Below are 18668 nucleotides of genomic sequence, written 5' to 3'. Positions count from 1 at the left end.
ATGGGGTGAATTTTAGCGATATTCAAAAAAGTGTTCAATGTTCAAACTGAATTATCTAAAAAACAGTCGCTCCGATTTTCAATTTTTTTTATACTTCAAGCTTAAGATATATACTTTTGGTTGATATACTTTTTTCAATGGTTATCGGACGGTTAAGGGCCTAACAAAATTCAAATAGGCCAAAAAAGGTCAAAAATTGGTAAAATAAGACGATTTTTTACATTTTAATCCAAATATTTCGATAGTGAACACTTCAATTAACGATGTTTTCCCCCAGTTTACCCTCTAAGATGTATAAAATCAGACTATCGACGTTTTTCATACATTTACCGATCGATTAACGGCCTGATGGAAACCGGAAACCGACCGAAAATCCTCGAAATTGACGCAAAAAGACGATTTTTCACACCGTAACCGATGCTTTCCATAGATTGTAACTGCAATTTCCAATTTTCTCTCTCTATTTCAACCTTAAGGTATATACTTTCGAGTAATAAACACTTACTAACGTGCATCGATGGGGCACGGATCTAAACGGAAATGAAAATCGGCCGGAAATGCTCAAAAATGACGGAAAAAGGCGATTTATTGCATAGTCAGGGAAGCATGTGTTCAAAAATTACGCCCCGTTTGCACGTTTGTGATGCAAGTTTACTCCTTCATTTTGGTCCCTAGAATGAGAAAATCTTTGGTGGACTATCCGATTTTGATGCCAAGGCCCCAAAAACAAGATGGCGGCCAAAATGGAGGCTGAAATTGAAACGTTGGTGAAACGGCACAAAACGTCAAGAGAGGTGTCGATACTCATGTTTTTTGAATCGTAGATTCCAAAAAAATTGTCATACAGACCCCTCGACCCACGGAAATGATCAAAATCCAAGATGGCGGCCGATTTTGGCTCTTTAGTGGCTAAAACGTCAAATGAGGAGCAAAGAGAGGAGTAAACACTCCAGATATCCGTTTTCGAGGTCACCGATTCCAAAAAAAAAGGAGAAAAAAACATCTCATGCCAAATGGTACTGATTTGGACCATGCGAAGGCCGAACTCGGCAGTCATTCTGATTAGAGTGTTCAGAAACACTCTATAATCGGGACCCCTCGACCCACGGAAATGCACAAAATCCAAGATGGCGGCGATTTTGGCTCCTGAATGGTTAAAACGTCAAATGCGGAGAACAGTTCCCGATCCTCGAAAAGCCTTTCAGGGAGTTCACTTACCCTCATTATTATTATTATTTTATTACTCTATATAAAGCTGCTGTTCCCACTCACTCTGCCCCCCCTAGAGAAAAATTGGCCGAAGCGATTTCCTTTAAAATTGGTACACGCTTAGCTATTGTAATGAGGAGTTGATTAAAATTATTTCCATTCAAATCCGCTGCCTCGGATGCCCGCAAGAGCGAAAAGTTATTTCTCCATATAGTATTACATTGGAGATACGCGGTTGTTTACGCGCATCGCGCCGAACAGGTTCAATCCTGTTGCGTGACGTCACTGCCTTATAGACGAAATTTAAGGTTTTAGGAGGTATTTTTCGACGAATGTTTATGGAAATTGGTAAGCGGGGGTATTTTTCTCGGGGGATCTCGAATTTTTGGTCGGATTTTCAAAATCTCAAAATCCAAGATGGCGGCCGTGGCCTAAAATGCTAAGTCGGCTCCTGTTTGATTGATTTTCGTGAAACTCGGCATCCGGGGGTAATTTTCGACGGGAAACTCGAATTTTTGGTCAGATTTTCAAAATTTCAAAATCCAAGATGGCGGCCGTGGCCTAAAATGCTCAGTCGGCTCCTGTTATATCGATTTTCGTGAAACTCGGTATCCTCGGGTATTTTTCGACGAGAAACTCGAATTTTCGGTCAGATTTTCAAAATTTCCAAATCCAAGATGGCGGCCGTGGCCTAAAATGCTAAGTCGGCTCCTGTTTGATCGATTTTCGTGAAACTCGGTATCCTCGGGTATTTTTCGACGAGAAACTCGAATTTTTGGTCAGATTTTCAAAATTTCCAAATCCAAGATGGCGGCCATGGCCTAAAATGCCAAGTCGGCTCCTGTTTGATCGATTTTTGTGAAACTCGGAGATCAAGGGTACTTTTCGACGAGAAACTCGAATTTTTGGTCAGATTTTCAAAATTTCAAAATCCAAGATGGCGGCCGTGGCCTAAAATGCTCAGTCGGCTCCTGTTATATCGATTTTCGTGAAACTCGGTATCCAGGGTACTTTTCGACGGGGAACTCGAATTTTTGGTTAGATTTTCAAAATTTCAAAATCCAAGATGGCGGCCGTGGCCTAAAAATTCGGTATTAGGGGGTATATTTCGACGGGAAATTAGAATTTAAGGTCCGGTTTTCAAAATTCAAATATCCAAGATGACGAACGTTGTCTAAATTGCTATCTTGGCTTCCGATCCATCAATTTTTGTGAAATTCGGTATTAGGAGGTGTATTTCGACGGGAAATTAGAATTTTAGGTCCGATTTTCAAAATTCAAAAATCAAAAATGGCGAACATGGTCTAAATTGTAATCTCGGCTTCCGATCCATCGATTTTTGTGAAATTCGGTATTAGGAGGTGTATTTCGAAGGGAAATTAGAATTTTAGGTCCGATTTTCAACATTTCCAAATCCAAGATGGCGGCCCCGCACGAAAACGCGGTCCGGACTCCCAGAACATCAATTTCTGTACAATTTGGTGAAAAAGAAGATTAAGACATAGATGTTGTCTCCTCATCAATGTTAAAAACTGTGCGGGGCGGTGGCGGCTCGCGGAGCGAGTCGCAAGTTCGTCGCGAAGCGTAGAACGGGGGTCCAGGGGCACTCCCCGGCTAGACGTGTCAGCTCGCAAAGCGAGCTAATCACGACTAGTTACTCTATATAAAGCTGCTGTTCCCACTCACTATGCCCCCCCTAGATAAAAATTGGCCGAAGCGATTTCCTTTAAAATTGGTACACGCTCAGCAATTGTAATGAGGAGTTGATTAAAATTATTCCTACTCAAATCCGCTGCCTAGGACGCCCGCAAGAGCGAAAAGTTGTTTCTCCATATAGTATTACATTGGAGATACGCGGTTGTTTACGCGCATCGCGCCGAACAGGTTCAATCCTGTTGCGTGACGTCACTGCCTTATAGACGAAATATAAGGTTTTAGGCGGTATTTTTCAACGGATTTTTGAGGAAATTGGCAAGCGGGGGTATTTTTCAACGGGGATCTCGAATTTTTGGTCGGATTTTCAAAATCTCAAAATCCAAGATGGCGGCCGTGGCTTAAATGCTAAGTTGGCTCCTGTTCGATCGATTTTCGTGAAACTCGGCATTTCGGGGTACTTTTCGACGGGAAACTCGAATTTTTGGTCAGATTTTCAAAATTTCAAAATCCAAGATGGCGGCCGTGGCCTAAAATGCTAAGTCGGCTCCTGTTCGATCGATTTTCGTGAAACTCGGTATCCGGGGGTACTTTTCGACGGGAAACTCGAATTTTTGGTTAGATTTTCAAAATTTCAAAATCCAAGATGGCGGCCGTGGCCTAAAATGCTAAGTCGGCTCCTGTTCGATCGATTTTCGTGAAACTCGATATTCGGGGGTATTTTTCAACGGAGATCTCGAATTTTTGGTCGGATTTTCAAAATCTCAAAATCCAAGATGGCGGCCGTGGCCTTAAATGCTAAGTCGGCTCCTGTTCGATCGATTTTCGTGAAATTCGGTATCCGGGGGTATATTTCGACGGGAAACTAGAATTTTAGGTCCGATTTTCAAAATTCAATAATCAAAAATGGCGATCGTGGTCTAAAATGCTACATCGCTTCCTGATATCGATCGATTTTTGTGAAACTCGGTATTGGGAGGTGTATTTCGACGGGAAATTAGAATTTTAGGTCCGATTTTCAAAATTCAAAAATCAAAAATGGCGATCGTGGTCTAAGTTGTTATCTTGGCTTCCGATCCATCGATTTTTGTGAAACTCGGTATTAGGAGGTGTATTTCGACGGGAAATTAGAATTTTAGGTCCGATTTTCAAAATTCAAAAATCAAAAATGGCGATCGTGGTCTAAGTTGTTATCTTGGCTTCCGATCCATCGATTTTTGTGAAATTCGGCATTAGGAGGTGTATTTTGACGGAAAACTCGCATTTTTGGTCAGATTTTCAACATTTCCAAATCCAAGATGGCGGCCCCGCATGAAAACGCGGTCCGGACTCCTAGAACATCAATTTCTGTAAAACTTGGTGAAAAAGAAGATTAAGACATAGATGTTGTCTCCTCATCAATGTTAAAAACTGTGCGGGGCGGTGGCGGCTCGCGGAGCGAGTCGCAAGTTCGTCGCGAAGCGTAGAACTGGGGTCCAGGGGCACTCCCCGGCTAGACGTGTCAGCTCGCAAAGCGAGCTAATCACGACTAGTTCCTTCTAAAACTCTATGTCGCTACCCTTTCACTGGGCATCCACTTCGTCTCCTCCCGGAAGGAATACCCAATCAAGCATCTTCTTTGGCAGTCCTTCGTCCGTCATTCTATTGACATGGCCATACCAGTCAAGCTGTCTGATCATGCTGTCGAATACGATGTCATTTTCAACTCCCATGATCTGCCGCATTCTTTCATTGCGAACCCGATCGTTCCTAAAAATTCCTACAGCCACCTCCTCCAGAAATCTATCTTCGTAGCTCTCAGCATCCCTTGGGTCCGTTCCTTCAGCTGCAAAACTTCACTCTCATTTGTAAGAATACTTTTGACTTCAACTTTGTAAATTTTTCTCTCGTTCTCTTTGGAAATCTGCGGATCCCAGAGGATTCCATTGAACATCGCTGTGGCCTGCTTTGCTTGGATGTTTGTTTCCTTGATCCCTTGATCCGTTCTTCCATCCTGGGTCAACCGCACCCCCCCCCCCCCCCCAAGTACCTATAGTGCGCGCAGCCTTTGATCTGCTGCCCATCCTCTAACTTAGTGCTTTGCTGATCACCTCCCTTTGTCAGTTTCTCGGATTTGCTGATGACCAAGTGGTGATTGCACAAGATCAAGATGACGCCTAGTACATGAAGCGCAAGTTGGTAGCGAAGTATCGAAAGTCGAGTTTAGAAGTCAGCATATCCAAATAATTACTATATAATAATCTCCCGGACGAGATAAGGTGATTCCTTCGTATTATGAGGCGCTGAATCCGGAAATTTCCTCCGTTCCTTCTCATCACCCTGCAATGGGCCTGTTTGAAACTTTTGCTAGAGCAAAATTAAGAGTTTTTCCTCATAGATAATATGTCACAAAAATCACGATAAGCGCTTCCGCAAAGTCTGAAATGTACTCCTCACTTCACAATTTGCGTAAGAAATTTCCGTTTTTTTAAGCTGCCCGCCTCAAAAACGATACCACGGCACAGGTGAACATTTCGTTAGAGGAGTCGTTCCGTTCAATCCCTCCTCAACATGGCAGACGCTTCCGCACGCAAGTTGAGGAGAGCATGAGGTCAATCATGGCGGATATCTGTCAACGCGAGAAAAATGTGAATGTAAACACGCCGATTGTTATCAAGTAGTTAGAATCATCGTCCCATCTCAAGCGTTTTGGTGGATTGGCGTCAGCTATGTTGAATATTGCGGAGTATCCTTGTAAGCAGGGGTTGGATGGAATATGACTCCTCTAACGAAACGTTCAGAACCTATTTTGTATAGGAAAACAAGGTAAAAAGGTTCAAATACTTCAATTACAGTAAAAAATCTTGAGCTCTCATGAGCATCAGTACAAGACTGAGGGGCGGGGGGGGGGGGGGGCGGAAAGATCTATCCCGACAGGCCCTTCAACCCAAAATTTCCCCGGACACAAAGCTGTAATTGCGCCCAGAAACAAAAAATCAACGGCTGTTAAGATGATCGGAAATTCAAAAATTCATGTTTTTCGTAATATGGCGAATCATTTAGAAGTAAACAGGGCCGGATTAACCTTTTTGCCGCCCATGGACCGCCTGTATTTTGCCGCCCCCCTATCATCCGTTTTAATACTTCAATAAGAACCAATAAATAGTCGTGCCAGAGGGGAGAAAGGGGTGGGTACATAAGACGCGTTTACCTGTGTTGGGCACATTTTTTGTGAAAGCCCTGTCCACACTAGCAAAAGTTGACGGAACTAGGCGCGAAAGATAAGTTCCGTAAACCAGAGCAGGCCCTCCGTAAGTTGCATTGAAAATATATAAATGAGAAAATTTTGAAAAAAAAAGAAACATGATTGTACCTAGTTTAATAATTTTAGCTTCCGCAATTATGAGAATACTTACATCTAAAAAAAATTCTTTCTGCTTTTCATGTTGAAAAATAAGTCTATCTGATGACTGAAGGCGATTGAGGTTAAGGAGAGAGGAAAGTACGAATTCATGAGAGAGGCCCTGCTAAAAATGAGTGTGATGTTAGCATATTGATAGCAATGTGCTAGTATTAAGTTTTCAAGCATAATACTGAGTAACGTAATGTTAGCAATATGCCGGTACTATACCAGCACCAGCTATATGTGAGAATTAAGTTCGTTAGTGATACACTAAATGATTATATCCTAGCCATGTGTGTTATACAGGGTGTTTCAGACCACCCGTACCAGGCCTTTTTCTCGGTTGTTTTGGGTCGCACGAAGTCGGGGACCGCGGGGTTGAATAGGGAATTGACCCCAAGGAATCCGAATTTCGTGGTCCCGAAACCCCCCCCCCCATTCCCCCCTGGGGAGTAAAGGGGGGGTCGTGATGCTAAAAGTCACGGTTCCCGATCGAATTTTGGATGAATCGCATCAGAATTAAAAAGCACGGAAAGTTTCACGTGAAATTGACCCCTAAAAATCCATAATCGTCCCATCCCAGGACCAAAAATGATCCCCTAAAGAGGGGGACAGTACCCCCCTGCATAATTTCTCTTTGGTCTCAAAATTGGTTCTTATTGAAGTATTAAAACGGATGATAGGGGGGCGGCAAAATACAGGCGGTCCATGGGCGGCAAAAAGGTTAATCCGGCCCTATTTACTTCTAAATGATTCGCCATATTACGAAAAACATGAATTTTTGAATTTCCGATCATCTTAACAGCCGTTGATTTTTTGTTTCTGGGCGCAATTACAGCTTTGTGTCCGGGGAAATTTTGGGTTGAAGGGCCTTTCGGGATCGATCTTTCCGCCCCCCCCCCCCCCCCGCCCCTCAGTCTTGTACTGATACTCATGAGAGCTCAAGATTTTTTACTGTAATTGAAGTATTTGAACCTTTTTACCTTGTTTTCCTATACAAAATAGGGTGGATCCAGCGCTTCTTTACCACCTTCTTATCAACTTAAGAGAGTGTAAAGAAAAGGAAGTGCAGCTACACCATAAAATAATAAAACGTCGAGCGTGTGATAATGTAAGCTGAGTAAAATATAATAGTAATGGAATATTGAACTTTTTTATGAATAAATTATGACTGTCCACGGAAAAAGATGCCTGAATCCAGAAAATCTAAAAGCATTATTAATGCCACAGCAAACAGACCAGTATTAAAACAAAAAACATTAAAATCTGCTTCGTTTAGGGTACGGGATACCCTAATCATTATGCAACGTTCCACCCTGAATTTTCAAAAAAAGTAATTGACCCTCTCAAAACATATTTATTGGGGCACTACAGAGAGCTTTTCGTCTGAATTTAAAAAAAAAAATTCTCAAAATTTGTTTTTGGATCCAACTAGAGACCTAGAAATTTTCTTCCAGCAATGTTGCCTCCGTGGCCTACACTCGACCTTTTTCCTTGGCCACTCATGTGCGTATAAAAAATGATTTTATTGTGATTATACCCAAGTAGCATTTTGCATTGCTGCGTTTTCGGTTTCTCTCTTACACTCGGATCATGAAAGCTGCCGCCTCTTGTATGCACCAGCGCACCACCGAAAGACGACTTAATTAAAAATTACTGCATATTTCCACTCGGTAAATAAAGTTTTTGCCGCTACCCGTTTGTATTTTTTTTTTTTTTTTCCATCGTACATAAGTTGAAAAAATTGCAAAATTTGCCGTCCCTACCCTTAATCTGGCCCTGAAGTAAATGTAATAAAACACATTAAGTATTTGAAATGGTCTTAATAGTAGCTTCCAAACGAGACCGCAGACGATTTAAAATCGAAGGAATGGTTGCAGAGATAAAGTGCGTTTTACCCGCGCGAAGGGCGGCCGTGGCCACGAAAGCGTGGTGGAAATCGCGCGCCGCGGCCGACCGGGCGGCAACAGCGCAAATTACGTCGAAATTCGCGAATTCGTGGTGTAAACTGGCGAGTTTGCACCAGAATTTGCGTAATATGCCGAAATTCGCGAAATTCTCGAATACACATTCGAAATCAACGGAACTCCATGATGCCTCTGAGCTCGGTCCAAGTGCTTAAAAACGACATTTTGAAAATTCACGCGAAGCGCGCGAACGAATTTCTGGGGTTTCTGCCTTTCAAAGCTCCCTTGGGAGTATATCCCACAGTTGGTTCATCCTTTAATATAAGTATGTAATGTTCAGTTACACAGCCCTTGGGGAAACCACAAAAAAATCCTAAAATTTGCAACTTGGCCGCAAAAGTGTTTTCTAACCAAATGGAACACATTTTTAACCAGGAGACGTAAGTTTTCGAGGGTCGACCTTCTTTTTGGAAACCCTAGTGTATACCCATACTCTCGGCTCGGCAAGAATGGAGATGTTGCTTGTGTTAGGAATTTACGATATGACCATAGATTCCTATGTAAAAGTTCGAGAGAAACACGACGGCGCCACTGGTTTTCTCTGAAATCAACTCCCAAGCTCATAAAAAGCTCTCAAGTTGAGGCCAAAATGGAGGGTATATCCCACGCTATCCTGCGAGTCGACGTATACATCAAGACAAACTCTCCATGCAAAGATAGGGAGCAAATACATTGACAGGGTTGCCGTGATTTCAGTTTTAGAGTCCCCAAATAAAGTGGCAGCCCTGTCAATGTATTTGCTTCCTATCTTTGCATGGAGAGTTTGTCTTGATGCAGACGTGGATTCCCAGGATAGCGTGGGATATCTGCTCCATGTTGGCCTCAACTTGAGAGCTTTTTTGGAGCTTGGGAGTTGATTTCAGAGAAAACCAGTGGCACCATCGTGTTTCTCGCGAACTTATTCATAAGAATCAATAGTCAAATCGCGAATTCCTCACATATTCAACATCTCTATTAATCAGGTAGTAAAGGTTCGTGTCAATCCCGTGGAAGGTATCGAAAACATTCGCTCACAATCAGTGCAGAGTAAACAATGCGCAGTTCATCACATAGTTGCCAAAGGTAAAAATCAACAACTCATGCCGCTCAGGTATATCAGAAGTGGCTCTAGCATGATACCGTGAAAAAAAGTAAAATTAAAAAAAAAGATTTTTCATAATTTGCGAACAGATTTAGAACAGCAGGTAAAAGTTTCAAAATAACACAGGGCTACAAAAGTAGTGAAAACATTTTGCAATGTAAAGCAATTAAATTTCATTTTTTTTTTTATTGTGAGATTTCAATATTTTAATTACATCATCTGGTCGATAAATGCCGATTTTAAACGATCAATCAAATAATTTCCATGTTTGAGAAATGAATGAGCCAAATTTGCGATGCAAAAAATTTCATTGCAATACATTGTAGCAATAAAAAGACTTTTCAAGTAGGTATTAAGTAGCCAACATACACAACGCCTCGATACAAGAGAGAGCGCTCATATATTACATGCGCAACGCTCTAGGTGGCGGGAAGGGGTGTGAATCTGCATTACAGGGGTCAGTCCCAGCGTCAAATAAACCTTGACTCTAAAAAAAAACCTTCCTTGTCAAGCTTTCTTAAAAATTACTTCAAATTATATGCCGGCATATTCAACCGTATCCCCCATTTTTTAGAGTCTTAAGGGTATGCATGAAACGTTACGTAATTATTAAGGGGGTCCGGGTTTTTTAAACAAAGCATTACAAGGGAGGGGGGATCGAAAATGCCGGAAAAAGGCGTTAAGTATTTATGAACGCTCTTTAAACGAGAATTTTCAAAAAAAAAAACCCAAAATTCACAGGTACCTGCGCAATGGCGTCACTCCATGTGTTAAGAAATCACCGTTAGTTTTTGAAAATTCACACCGAAAAAAATAGAAGTTGATTTAACATTCTGGATCTAAACAAAGTGTGCGAGAACTTATAAAATGCAGAATTACCCACTTCAGCAGTTACTTCAGCAATGCTAATATGTAAAATTAACTGCTGTGGCAGGTGTTTGAGCAATTTATAAGTTCTCGCACATTCTTTTTACATCCAGAATGTCAAATCAACTTCATTTTTTTTCATTTCACCTTTAAATTCACCAATTAAAGATTAGAAATTCAAAATATGGTGTAGGTAACATACCGACTGAAATTCTATAGGTATACAGTCCTGACTAGTAAAAAAAAAACAAAAAAAACACACTGATGAATTACCTCAACGAAATGGACCTTTTATCACAAAATGGTATTTGAAGTTCAGTGTTATTTTCACGACGCGAGTGATTCTCACGTCACTGAGTGCCTTTTCATCGAGAGAAAAAGCTGCGCACAATCTTGGTACCACCTGTTCGCCCTTGCCAGGTTTTGAAATTCCACTCCTCAGTTACAATGCTTTTGCTTCTATCAATTTTCACTAACCTATCACCTCTATTTAAAATTCAACAGAATTTATACGTAGTATGCCAGCTTATGTACCAGATCTAGACAGGACGCTAACTTCTATGGATCCGAGATATCTCAACAGAGGCACTAATGCCGTTTCTACATTCAGCATGATCCCAATTTTCCTGACTGCCAGCAGCAGCCATCACTAATAGAGATGGAACATTTCATGAAACTTTAAGAAATTAAATTTCATAGTGAAACATGAAATTATTTTAACTTCTGCAATGGGCTAAGCGGATTGCATTTTGCAAAAAGGAATCAAGAGCATTCCAATGTCGCTAAGATTGTGCAACCATTTTTACCTTGCAAATATTAAATGATCATCTTAACAAGGACTAACTTTATACTCCCAATAAACTATGAATTCGCGACAAAAATTACCTTGATAAATTTAATTTTTTGCATGATTCAGTAATTTTACCTACTGCAAATAATGTAAGTTGCACAATCCTTGCAACATCGGAATGCTCTAGGTTCCTTCTTTCAAAATGCAATCCAAGTAAGTAGGTAACTATGCTGTGAAAGCGTGAAACCAGAGTTAAGAAATTTCGTGAAAGATTATAAAAAGAAATTTCATGAGGAAATTTCAAGAAATTTTATTTAACACACAGAAGTCAGGATTAAACCTTAGAAACTTACGAATCTCCTTAAGTCTCTTTAAACACACGTGGTAAACTGTGAAAGGGAACTTCAGAAATGTCCAGAAAGTTGAGTAAAACAGCAAAAACATAATTTTAATTTTTTCTCTCAAATTTTGGTTGAACACACAGCCGTATTGGTTCAAAGTGCGCGGGCCTGGTATAGTGTACCGGACCGGAGTCTTTCCCACCACGAGGGGATAGTCCTTTCCGACGAAGCCACGTGCGACCCGTATCTGGAAATCCCTGAGACGACTATCCCCGGCCCAAGGACTTAAGCGACTCGCTAAACCGCCCACCGCAGCTACACCCGGCGCACGACAGCCGTATTGGTTGAACACCAAAATAAATTTTACGGATAAAGTAAAACGTTAGCTTTCATTTGGAACAAAACAAACTTGACTATAAAGAATTCTAGTACCCCCTGATAGTTTCACCTTATTTCTTGGTACAAAAGGGAGGGAGGGATCTAAGACTATCCTTAAAACAATTTAAATGATTTTTCAGGAATTGACAGTTTCCTTCGCTAACGTATTTCTTTTTTTAAATAGGAAATATTTGACACAAAAGTAGAGTACCTGTATTTTTGAACTTTGAAGTGCTAGATTTTGAGATGAGTAAGTAGGTAGGTATTTTACTTTTTCTTGAATCTGAGAGAAAATGTTTGACATTTTGTCGGTCGAAAGAAATTTCATGAGGAAAAAAGAAATTTTATGAAATTTCTTGTGAAATTTCACGAAATTTCATTCGATGAAATTTCTTTTAGCAACTTTGTAGTGAAACGCATAAAATCTGGAAAATCATAATTTTGAAATTCTCAGAAAGGTTATAGGTCAATTTTCAACGTTTCTGACCAAATTCTAGGGTCATTGATACAGGTTGCATACACAACAACTGTGAAACCACTGAAATCTCATGGGAAATGAAATTTAAGTTTCTAGAAACATGATATTTCATTTTGTATCTCTGGCAACCAACCCTCTAATTTCTGAGCAAAATGAGGTAGACATTCGAAATTTTGCTATCGCTCTTAGATCAAAGAAAATTACTGAAATCTGGCAACGTCACGATATGCTGGTATTCGTCCGGTCCCCGCCCAGCGGTTTAGCAGTATAGAGTTCCTCGTTTTCCAGTAGTCGCTTATCGCAAGGCCGCTAAAAGTGCCGGATAAGATTTGTGCTGACGGCCGCGGCAGATGCATGCTTGCCACCGTGAATGACCATCTCTTTTCACTATCATTACTTTGTTTTGTGAAACGACGTAATCACTAGGTCGCTCATACCTCTTTTGTCTAGGTGAGTCACCCTACTGATCCTGTGACCTCTGCAAACTTACTGGCTTGTTAAGGATGCGTTATGTATAAGTTTGAATCTATATCTTACGATGGGTTATCTGTTTTACATAATTCACGGGTTAATGTTAAGTTTTGTTGTCGCGAGTTGCACTTTTAAAGCATAATCTGGTTTATGTTCTGATTGCTCACGATCATCCGTGTGGGACTTCTGGTGTCCGTCCATGGCGAAAATGAGGTTTACTCTGGTTGTTTCCTTCTTGAGTCTTTTGAATATTGAGTATGCTGGTTCCGTTGATCCTTTTCCTTGCAGCGAACGCATGAGCATCAAACTTGACCAGGGAAGCTACGAAGAATACCCGAATGGGAGTCTCCTCTTCCGCGGTGCCTTGTACACTTCTGACTTGTACTGGAATTCCACTGATGGAGTTTACAGGTAACTCATAACCTATGTCTTTTTTTTAACATCTGTTAGCAACCCCCTATTTTTACAGCTCTCAAAACCGCGTCTTGTAATTTTCATAGACGCCGGCTGTATTTTAAGGGTCACTCATAAACACGAAATGCCCAAGAGGGGGAGGGGGTTGATGAGAGCGTCAAGCCATTTTTTTACGTCCCTATAGTAGCCAAAATATGATTTATAATACCTATCAAGACATGAAAAAATACATAGTCAAATACCTATTAAATAGGGTACCTATTAAACAGCTGAATATAGGTATAAAATATCATATATTAAAATACCTATCCTATAAAGTGTCCTTTTTAAAGGGTATTAGATACCATATAAATTAAGTGGGTGAATTCAGTGGGGTTATGCGTCTAATCTGGTGTCCCCAGCTAGCTGTTTTATTCGTCATAATCTGAGAAACATGGGCAGATCAAATTTTTTTCTCATTTTTCACACTATTGTTGACTATCAGGTAAGTACATGCTATTTTCCACTTTATTTGGACTAAAATACTTTAGGAGAACTTTGAATGTGCAAATTGTGTACATTTGTCCCAAATTTGCGTGTTTCTTGTGCCTGGTTCTTGACTTTAAATCGATATTACAATATAATTAGAGTAACTACTTGAGAAAACTTTATCGGAGATGATAGGTGATGCTTTTTAATTTGAGAAAAAAAATATGTCGATTCCTTTTTTGCTCCATCAATAACTTTTCCACGCGCTAGAATCATTGTCCCCAGTGACAGTCAGGAGAGACATGGCAACGATGTAACAAGCTCCCCAGATAGCACAAAAATTTTTTTAAATCTTTTTAAAATATTTTTAAAATATTTTACCATTTTACCTATTAGTACCATGCGCCCTCTATCAACGATTAAGAGTACTACTTGCTTCTGCTTACACGTCTGTATACTCAGCGCACTCTGTCAAGTAGATGTGGAAGTACAGGCACTGACTGTAATTGTCACAGTTCTGCACATGTATTACATTTGAAACATGAATTACACAAGTATACTACAAGTATTGAATAGTATGAACCACTTACCTGAAGTCCCCCTAGTAGCAAAAATACTAGTATCAGATACGGTATCTTCAAATACCGTATTTAATTCGTATGTTATATGTATTTTATACATGTATTAAATACTTGAATCTAGATACAGTATAATATATGTATTTTATACATGTATTAAATATAAGTATTTGGATTCAGTATTTAATATAAATTTTATACATATAAAATAGATGAATTTTATAGCGAAATAAAATTTGTATTTTATATGTATTTAATTTTTCCCCCTGCCCGGCGAGTGCACTCCATGGTGAGTACCTAGGTATCAGTCATGTTCCCCAAGCAGGCCCCCCACATCCATCGGTGGGCCCCGGGGTCGGATCAGTCAGCGGGCCTCTCTTTTAGTAAACTATCTAAGGGGGGTCTGGGGGGACCGCCCCCAGTAGGTGGGGGGTTTGGGAGGCCACCCCCGAAATTTTTTAAAATTTTGCCTCCAATCTAAGTAATTTTTTAATTTAGAAGAAAGATGCAGAAAGTTCTAAGATGGTTAGTCGTATGTTCAAAAGATAGAACTTACAAAAATTAAGTAGGCAGTGTAAAATATGGTCATGTGGTATCTGATTTTTGCATTTGCCCATAAAATGGAGCTTTTCTGAGTGGTATAAGTTGAAGGCTACAGGGACACATCTTTTGCATAAGAAACATACTCCTATTTATGTACTCATTTGCCAACGTGTGTTACATATACACTTCCTACTATTTGTATATGTAGTAGATGCATGTTAAATTTGTATCAATGGTATGCATGATATGCAGTAAATTCATCCCTGCTAAAAATGTTTCATGGAATTCCATGGTATTCCGTGCTGTTTTCCATGGAATTTCATGGTGAAGACACGGAACTCCATGGAGAAGGCACGGAACTCCATGGAGACTCCATGGAGGAGACACGGAACTCCATGGTGACACCTGGGTTTCCATGGTGACTACATGGGATTCCATGGTGGCAGCAGAAGATTCCGTGGTGGCTACATGGAATTCCAAGGGAGTGTCACGGAATAGCAAAGGACATGCATTGAAACGCCGTGAAACATTGGAGACCACCACAAGAATCAACATGGTAATCTGGAAGCCTTTGATCATTGACTATCAGCAACTATTTGCTGTTTCGTTATGCATTATAGAATTAAGTTGAACTATACTCACCGAAGTTCACTAATGAGGGCCACTAAAATGTTTCATGTCATCAGTTATCACAGAATAAGTCTTGATTAGTGCACTGGCTACAACCGTCCTACAACCATGGCATTCCCAAGACAATGCCCACCATTTAACAATTGTACCAGTCGGTAGCAATTACTTTTCACACAGAGAAAGTATTCATTTAAAATATGATCAACTTAGAGATTTGCTATGGCTGACAGAGATGTAATAATAATTTGCCGCTTATACTCTGTTTAAGACAACTGAAATAACCGCAATAGTATGTCAAAAAACAGAAAACACGCAGCTTCTTCAAACCACGCATACAACGTAGGTACAGCTTTAAAGTCTGTCAATTATAAATCAAACGTCTATGTTTTGCAAGATTAGTTTAGACACTGACTATTCAATAGGATGATATTATGTACAGTGGAAAGCACGAAGAAAGACAGAGACTTTCAATTTTTTAGAATTTTCATTGGGGTAGGGGGAGTTAACTGCCTATGAAGGAAGTGTGTAACAAACTGATAAGGCAAAGTAGCGCCTGAAAGCAAGTTATATCCGATTGCCTTTACTGAAGCTCACTCATCATACTTCCAAATCTCCTGTGTGAAACCAACATTGAATTGTAGAAAGAACCGAATAGCTGTAATAGGAAAATCAATGAGAATTGAGATGTATCTATCAGAATTTTTTCATTCTATTTCTACGCATGGCCAAAATAAAAATTTGAGGAGTGATTACCAAGAATCCATCACGATACACTGCTGGCTTACTTTCAGTTTAATCAAAATCTACCAACTTCGAGGTAACATTACTTTCGTAACGAAGAAGGCTCGAATTCGAGCTGAAACTACTTAAATCAAATAAAAAAATTAAAACTTACATTATGTTCTGGCAGTGATAACCAACAACTCATCTTGTGTTTCTTTACGATTTAGCTCCGGCTCCTGTGTTGCAATCCTGCCCTATTTCATGTTGAAATTTTATTTTAAAAAAATGAAAGCAAGAATAGAACGCAAAAGTTGAAGGTGTGACATATGAAACATTATTGGCGTTACGCATTTCAATAATAAATAGGCAAATGAGTTTTTATAGATCATGCAGATTTAAATAAAAAATCCTCAATTCAATTCGGCAACTCAGGAGATGTGCCACCCCGCTCTGCCTCGCCCTGCCTAGTCGGTATTTTGAGGTTAGATTATCAACGAGGCGAGATGTCAGGCGCTGTGAGGTGAGGCTCTCGCAAACTTTACAGTAATTCTCAGATCAGTATATATTTCTTGACTTCCTGCTTTCGCTACATTACGCCAAATCCGAGTTGAATGCAAGGGCCTTGAACTGAATCTAGGTAAGTCATGAATAACAATGATTAGCAATTCCCATTACTGAATGTAGGCACCAATAGGTAGTGATCCATCAGCGCTCAGTAACCTCTTTATAGATATAGAATCATAGCATTATGTACATTTATTTCTGCATTTTGATAAACTATTCTAACATTATTTGTTGAATAGTAGATTCATATGGGCTCACCATTTTCTCTATCTTCTCTTTGGTCACTCCTCCGAGTCAGCACCTCAAACATGAACCGTGATCGAATTTTGGTCACAGTCTCCCTTATCGTGTTTTCAGCACATGCTAAACACTCTAACTGCATTCCATTCCTAGCTGCTCATCAGCTCATGTCATCGTCCCCCTAAGGGATAATATCAGATTTCTGTCAAATCATATGAGATCGCCATCTCCTATCGTTTGCCGTAACCCATATAGACTGTGTATTAAATTCACGGGTGAGAACTAGGACTGAAAAAGAAACCATAATTACAGGCCCTCCTAGATTTTTTTGCCGTGTGATGGAAACTAAAGCCCACCTCAGATAGTCCAAATTTTCCTCCACTTATTTTGAGTGTAAAGTTGGATTGTTTGATACGGACACGAGAACATAGAGCTCGGGCATCGTATGTTAAGACAATCGTCAATCTCTGATTAGCTCTGAATTTGCACCACTTAACAGGTTGATACATGTAGTCAGGTGGCACCACTGGTGAATGGTGACATAAACAATACTTTTGACGTCTTTGTCTCAACATATAATGCCCGAGCTCTAACATTTGTTCGAGAAGTTGAACGGAAACTTTGGTGTGATGTCACTTTCAAATTTTTGTTCAACCTCTCAAAATATTGTTGTGTTCTCGTGTTGTATTACACGATCCAACTTTTCATTTGACACAAGTGGAGGAAAAGTGTGGCCGTCTAAATTGAGCCTTAGCTATTACTGGGTATTTTTATTCACAAATGTGAGTAGTGTGAGAGATATATCTGAAGTTACAGATGAGGCCTGAAACTCCTAACTCTAGAGGGCTAAAACATCACATCCTTATCAATGATGTTTCAGCGAATTATCAGATGTCCAATAATTTACTTCCTATTTTTATGGCTACCAATACAATAATTTTGAGGTTTTCAACAAGAATTTTATCTCATTTTTAGCCATAAAAATTATTTGCTATCCTCAGAACTTATTTTAACTTCTCAAGAAATGTTGGTTGGCTTCACCTTGAGATTGTTTTAATTTAGTGCTGATCATTGGTTGTACTCAAGGTTTTGATGCACTGTACATTATTCATTTTTCAGAGCTTTCATAAAGACACTCCAAGACATTTACCTGCTTTGTTCAGCTGCAGCAATCGCCATTTGTTTCCTATCATCTGGCAGTTCCTTTGATCTTATCGAACAGCCATTCGCAGGGAATTGGTGGCAACTTTTAAACCATCCAGATGCAATTAAGCTTCTCAGACAGAAACCAAAATCTACAGTTCATATATCACTCTCTTGCCCGCTAATTTGGACAGTGTTGTGATTATTTTTGGTGCTGTTTTCCGTGCTTATTGTGAAATAATTTAAATATTTTATCACAATGTCAACTTAATGAAATCTACATTTAAACATTGCACGTGCAGTATGTGAAGTAAAGGTACAGTGCGGTAGTTTCTCAGTTGTATAAACTGTTAAAAGAATTATTACATCTCTGTCAAGTATAGTTGGTACCATGTATCTTCAAGTTGGTGAGTGTATCATTTTCATTCATTTTGATTACAAGGTAAACTTGTAAATTTTTTAATTAAATATTAAGAAAACCAGCAAATTTGAGTAGAACAGTTTTATGATGACTTATAGAAACAACACCATAGTAAATTGATGGTGGAAACCTGCATGAGGCACAATGAGTGCTAAGGAAGGTTTCCACGGTACAAATTTTCTGTGGTGAAATGTTCCATGGTAAAATTTTCCGTGGAGAAATTTTCCATGGAAAAATTTTACGTGGAATTTCCAGAAATTTTACGTGGAGAAATTTTCCATGGAAAACACCACGGAATTCCATGGAAAATTTTTAGCAGGTATTCAA

At 39.7% G+C, this 18668-nt stretch overlaps 1 protein-coding gene across 11 annotated transcripts in view; it reads left to right on the top strand.

Annotated features, from left to right (window-relative positions):
* The window catches only part of LOC109031667 (G-protein coupled receptor Mth2), a 95625-nt gene that overhangs the window by 10891 nt on the left and 66066 nt on the right, over positions 1 to 18668 (top strand). For 2 of the 11 annotated variants that reach the window (XM_019043324.2, XM_019043320.2), the window contains exons 1-2: positions 12439 to 12596; positions 12906 to 13028. In XM_019043324.2, coding sequence (XP_018898869.2) covers positions 12956 to 13028 — 73 coding nt within the window. In that variant the 5' untranslated portion in view covers positions 12439 to 12596; positions 12906 to 12955. Of the gene's footprint in view, positions 1 to 12438; positions 13029 to 18668 lie in introns of those variants that run through there. The other 9 variants (XM_072306358.1, XM_019043325.2, XM_019043318.2 and 6 more) reach the window with 7 other exon arrangements.

The sequence above is a fragment of the Bemisia tabaci genome, chromosome 1, assembly GCF_918797505.1.
Source record: "Bemisia tabaci chromosome 1, PGI_BMITA_v3".
NCBI lineage: Eukaryota > Metazoa > Arthropoda > Insecta > Hemiptera > Aleyrodidae > Bemisia > Bemisia tabaci.
The sequence above is the reverse complement of the archived record's forward strand: the minus strand, read 5'-3'. Positions and strand labels throughout refer to the sequence as shown.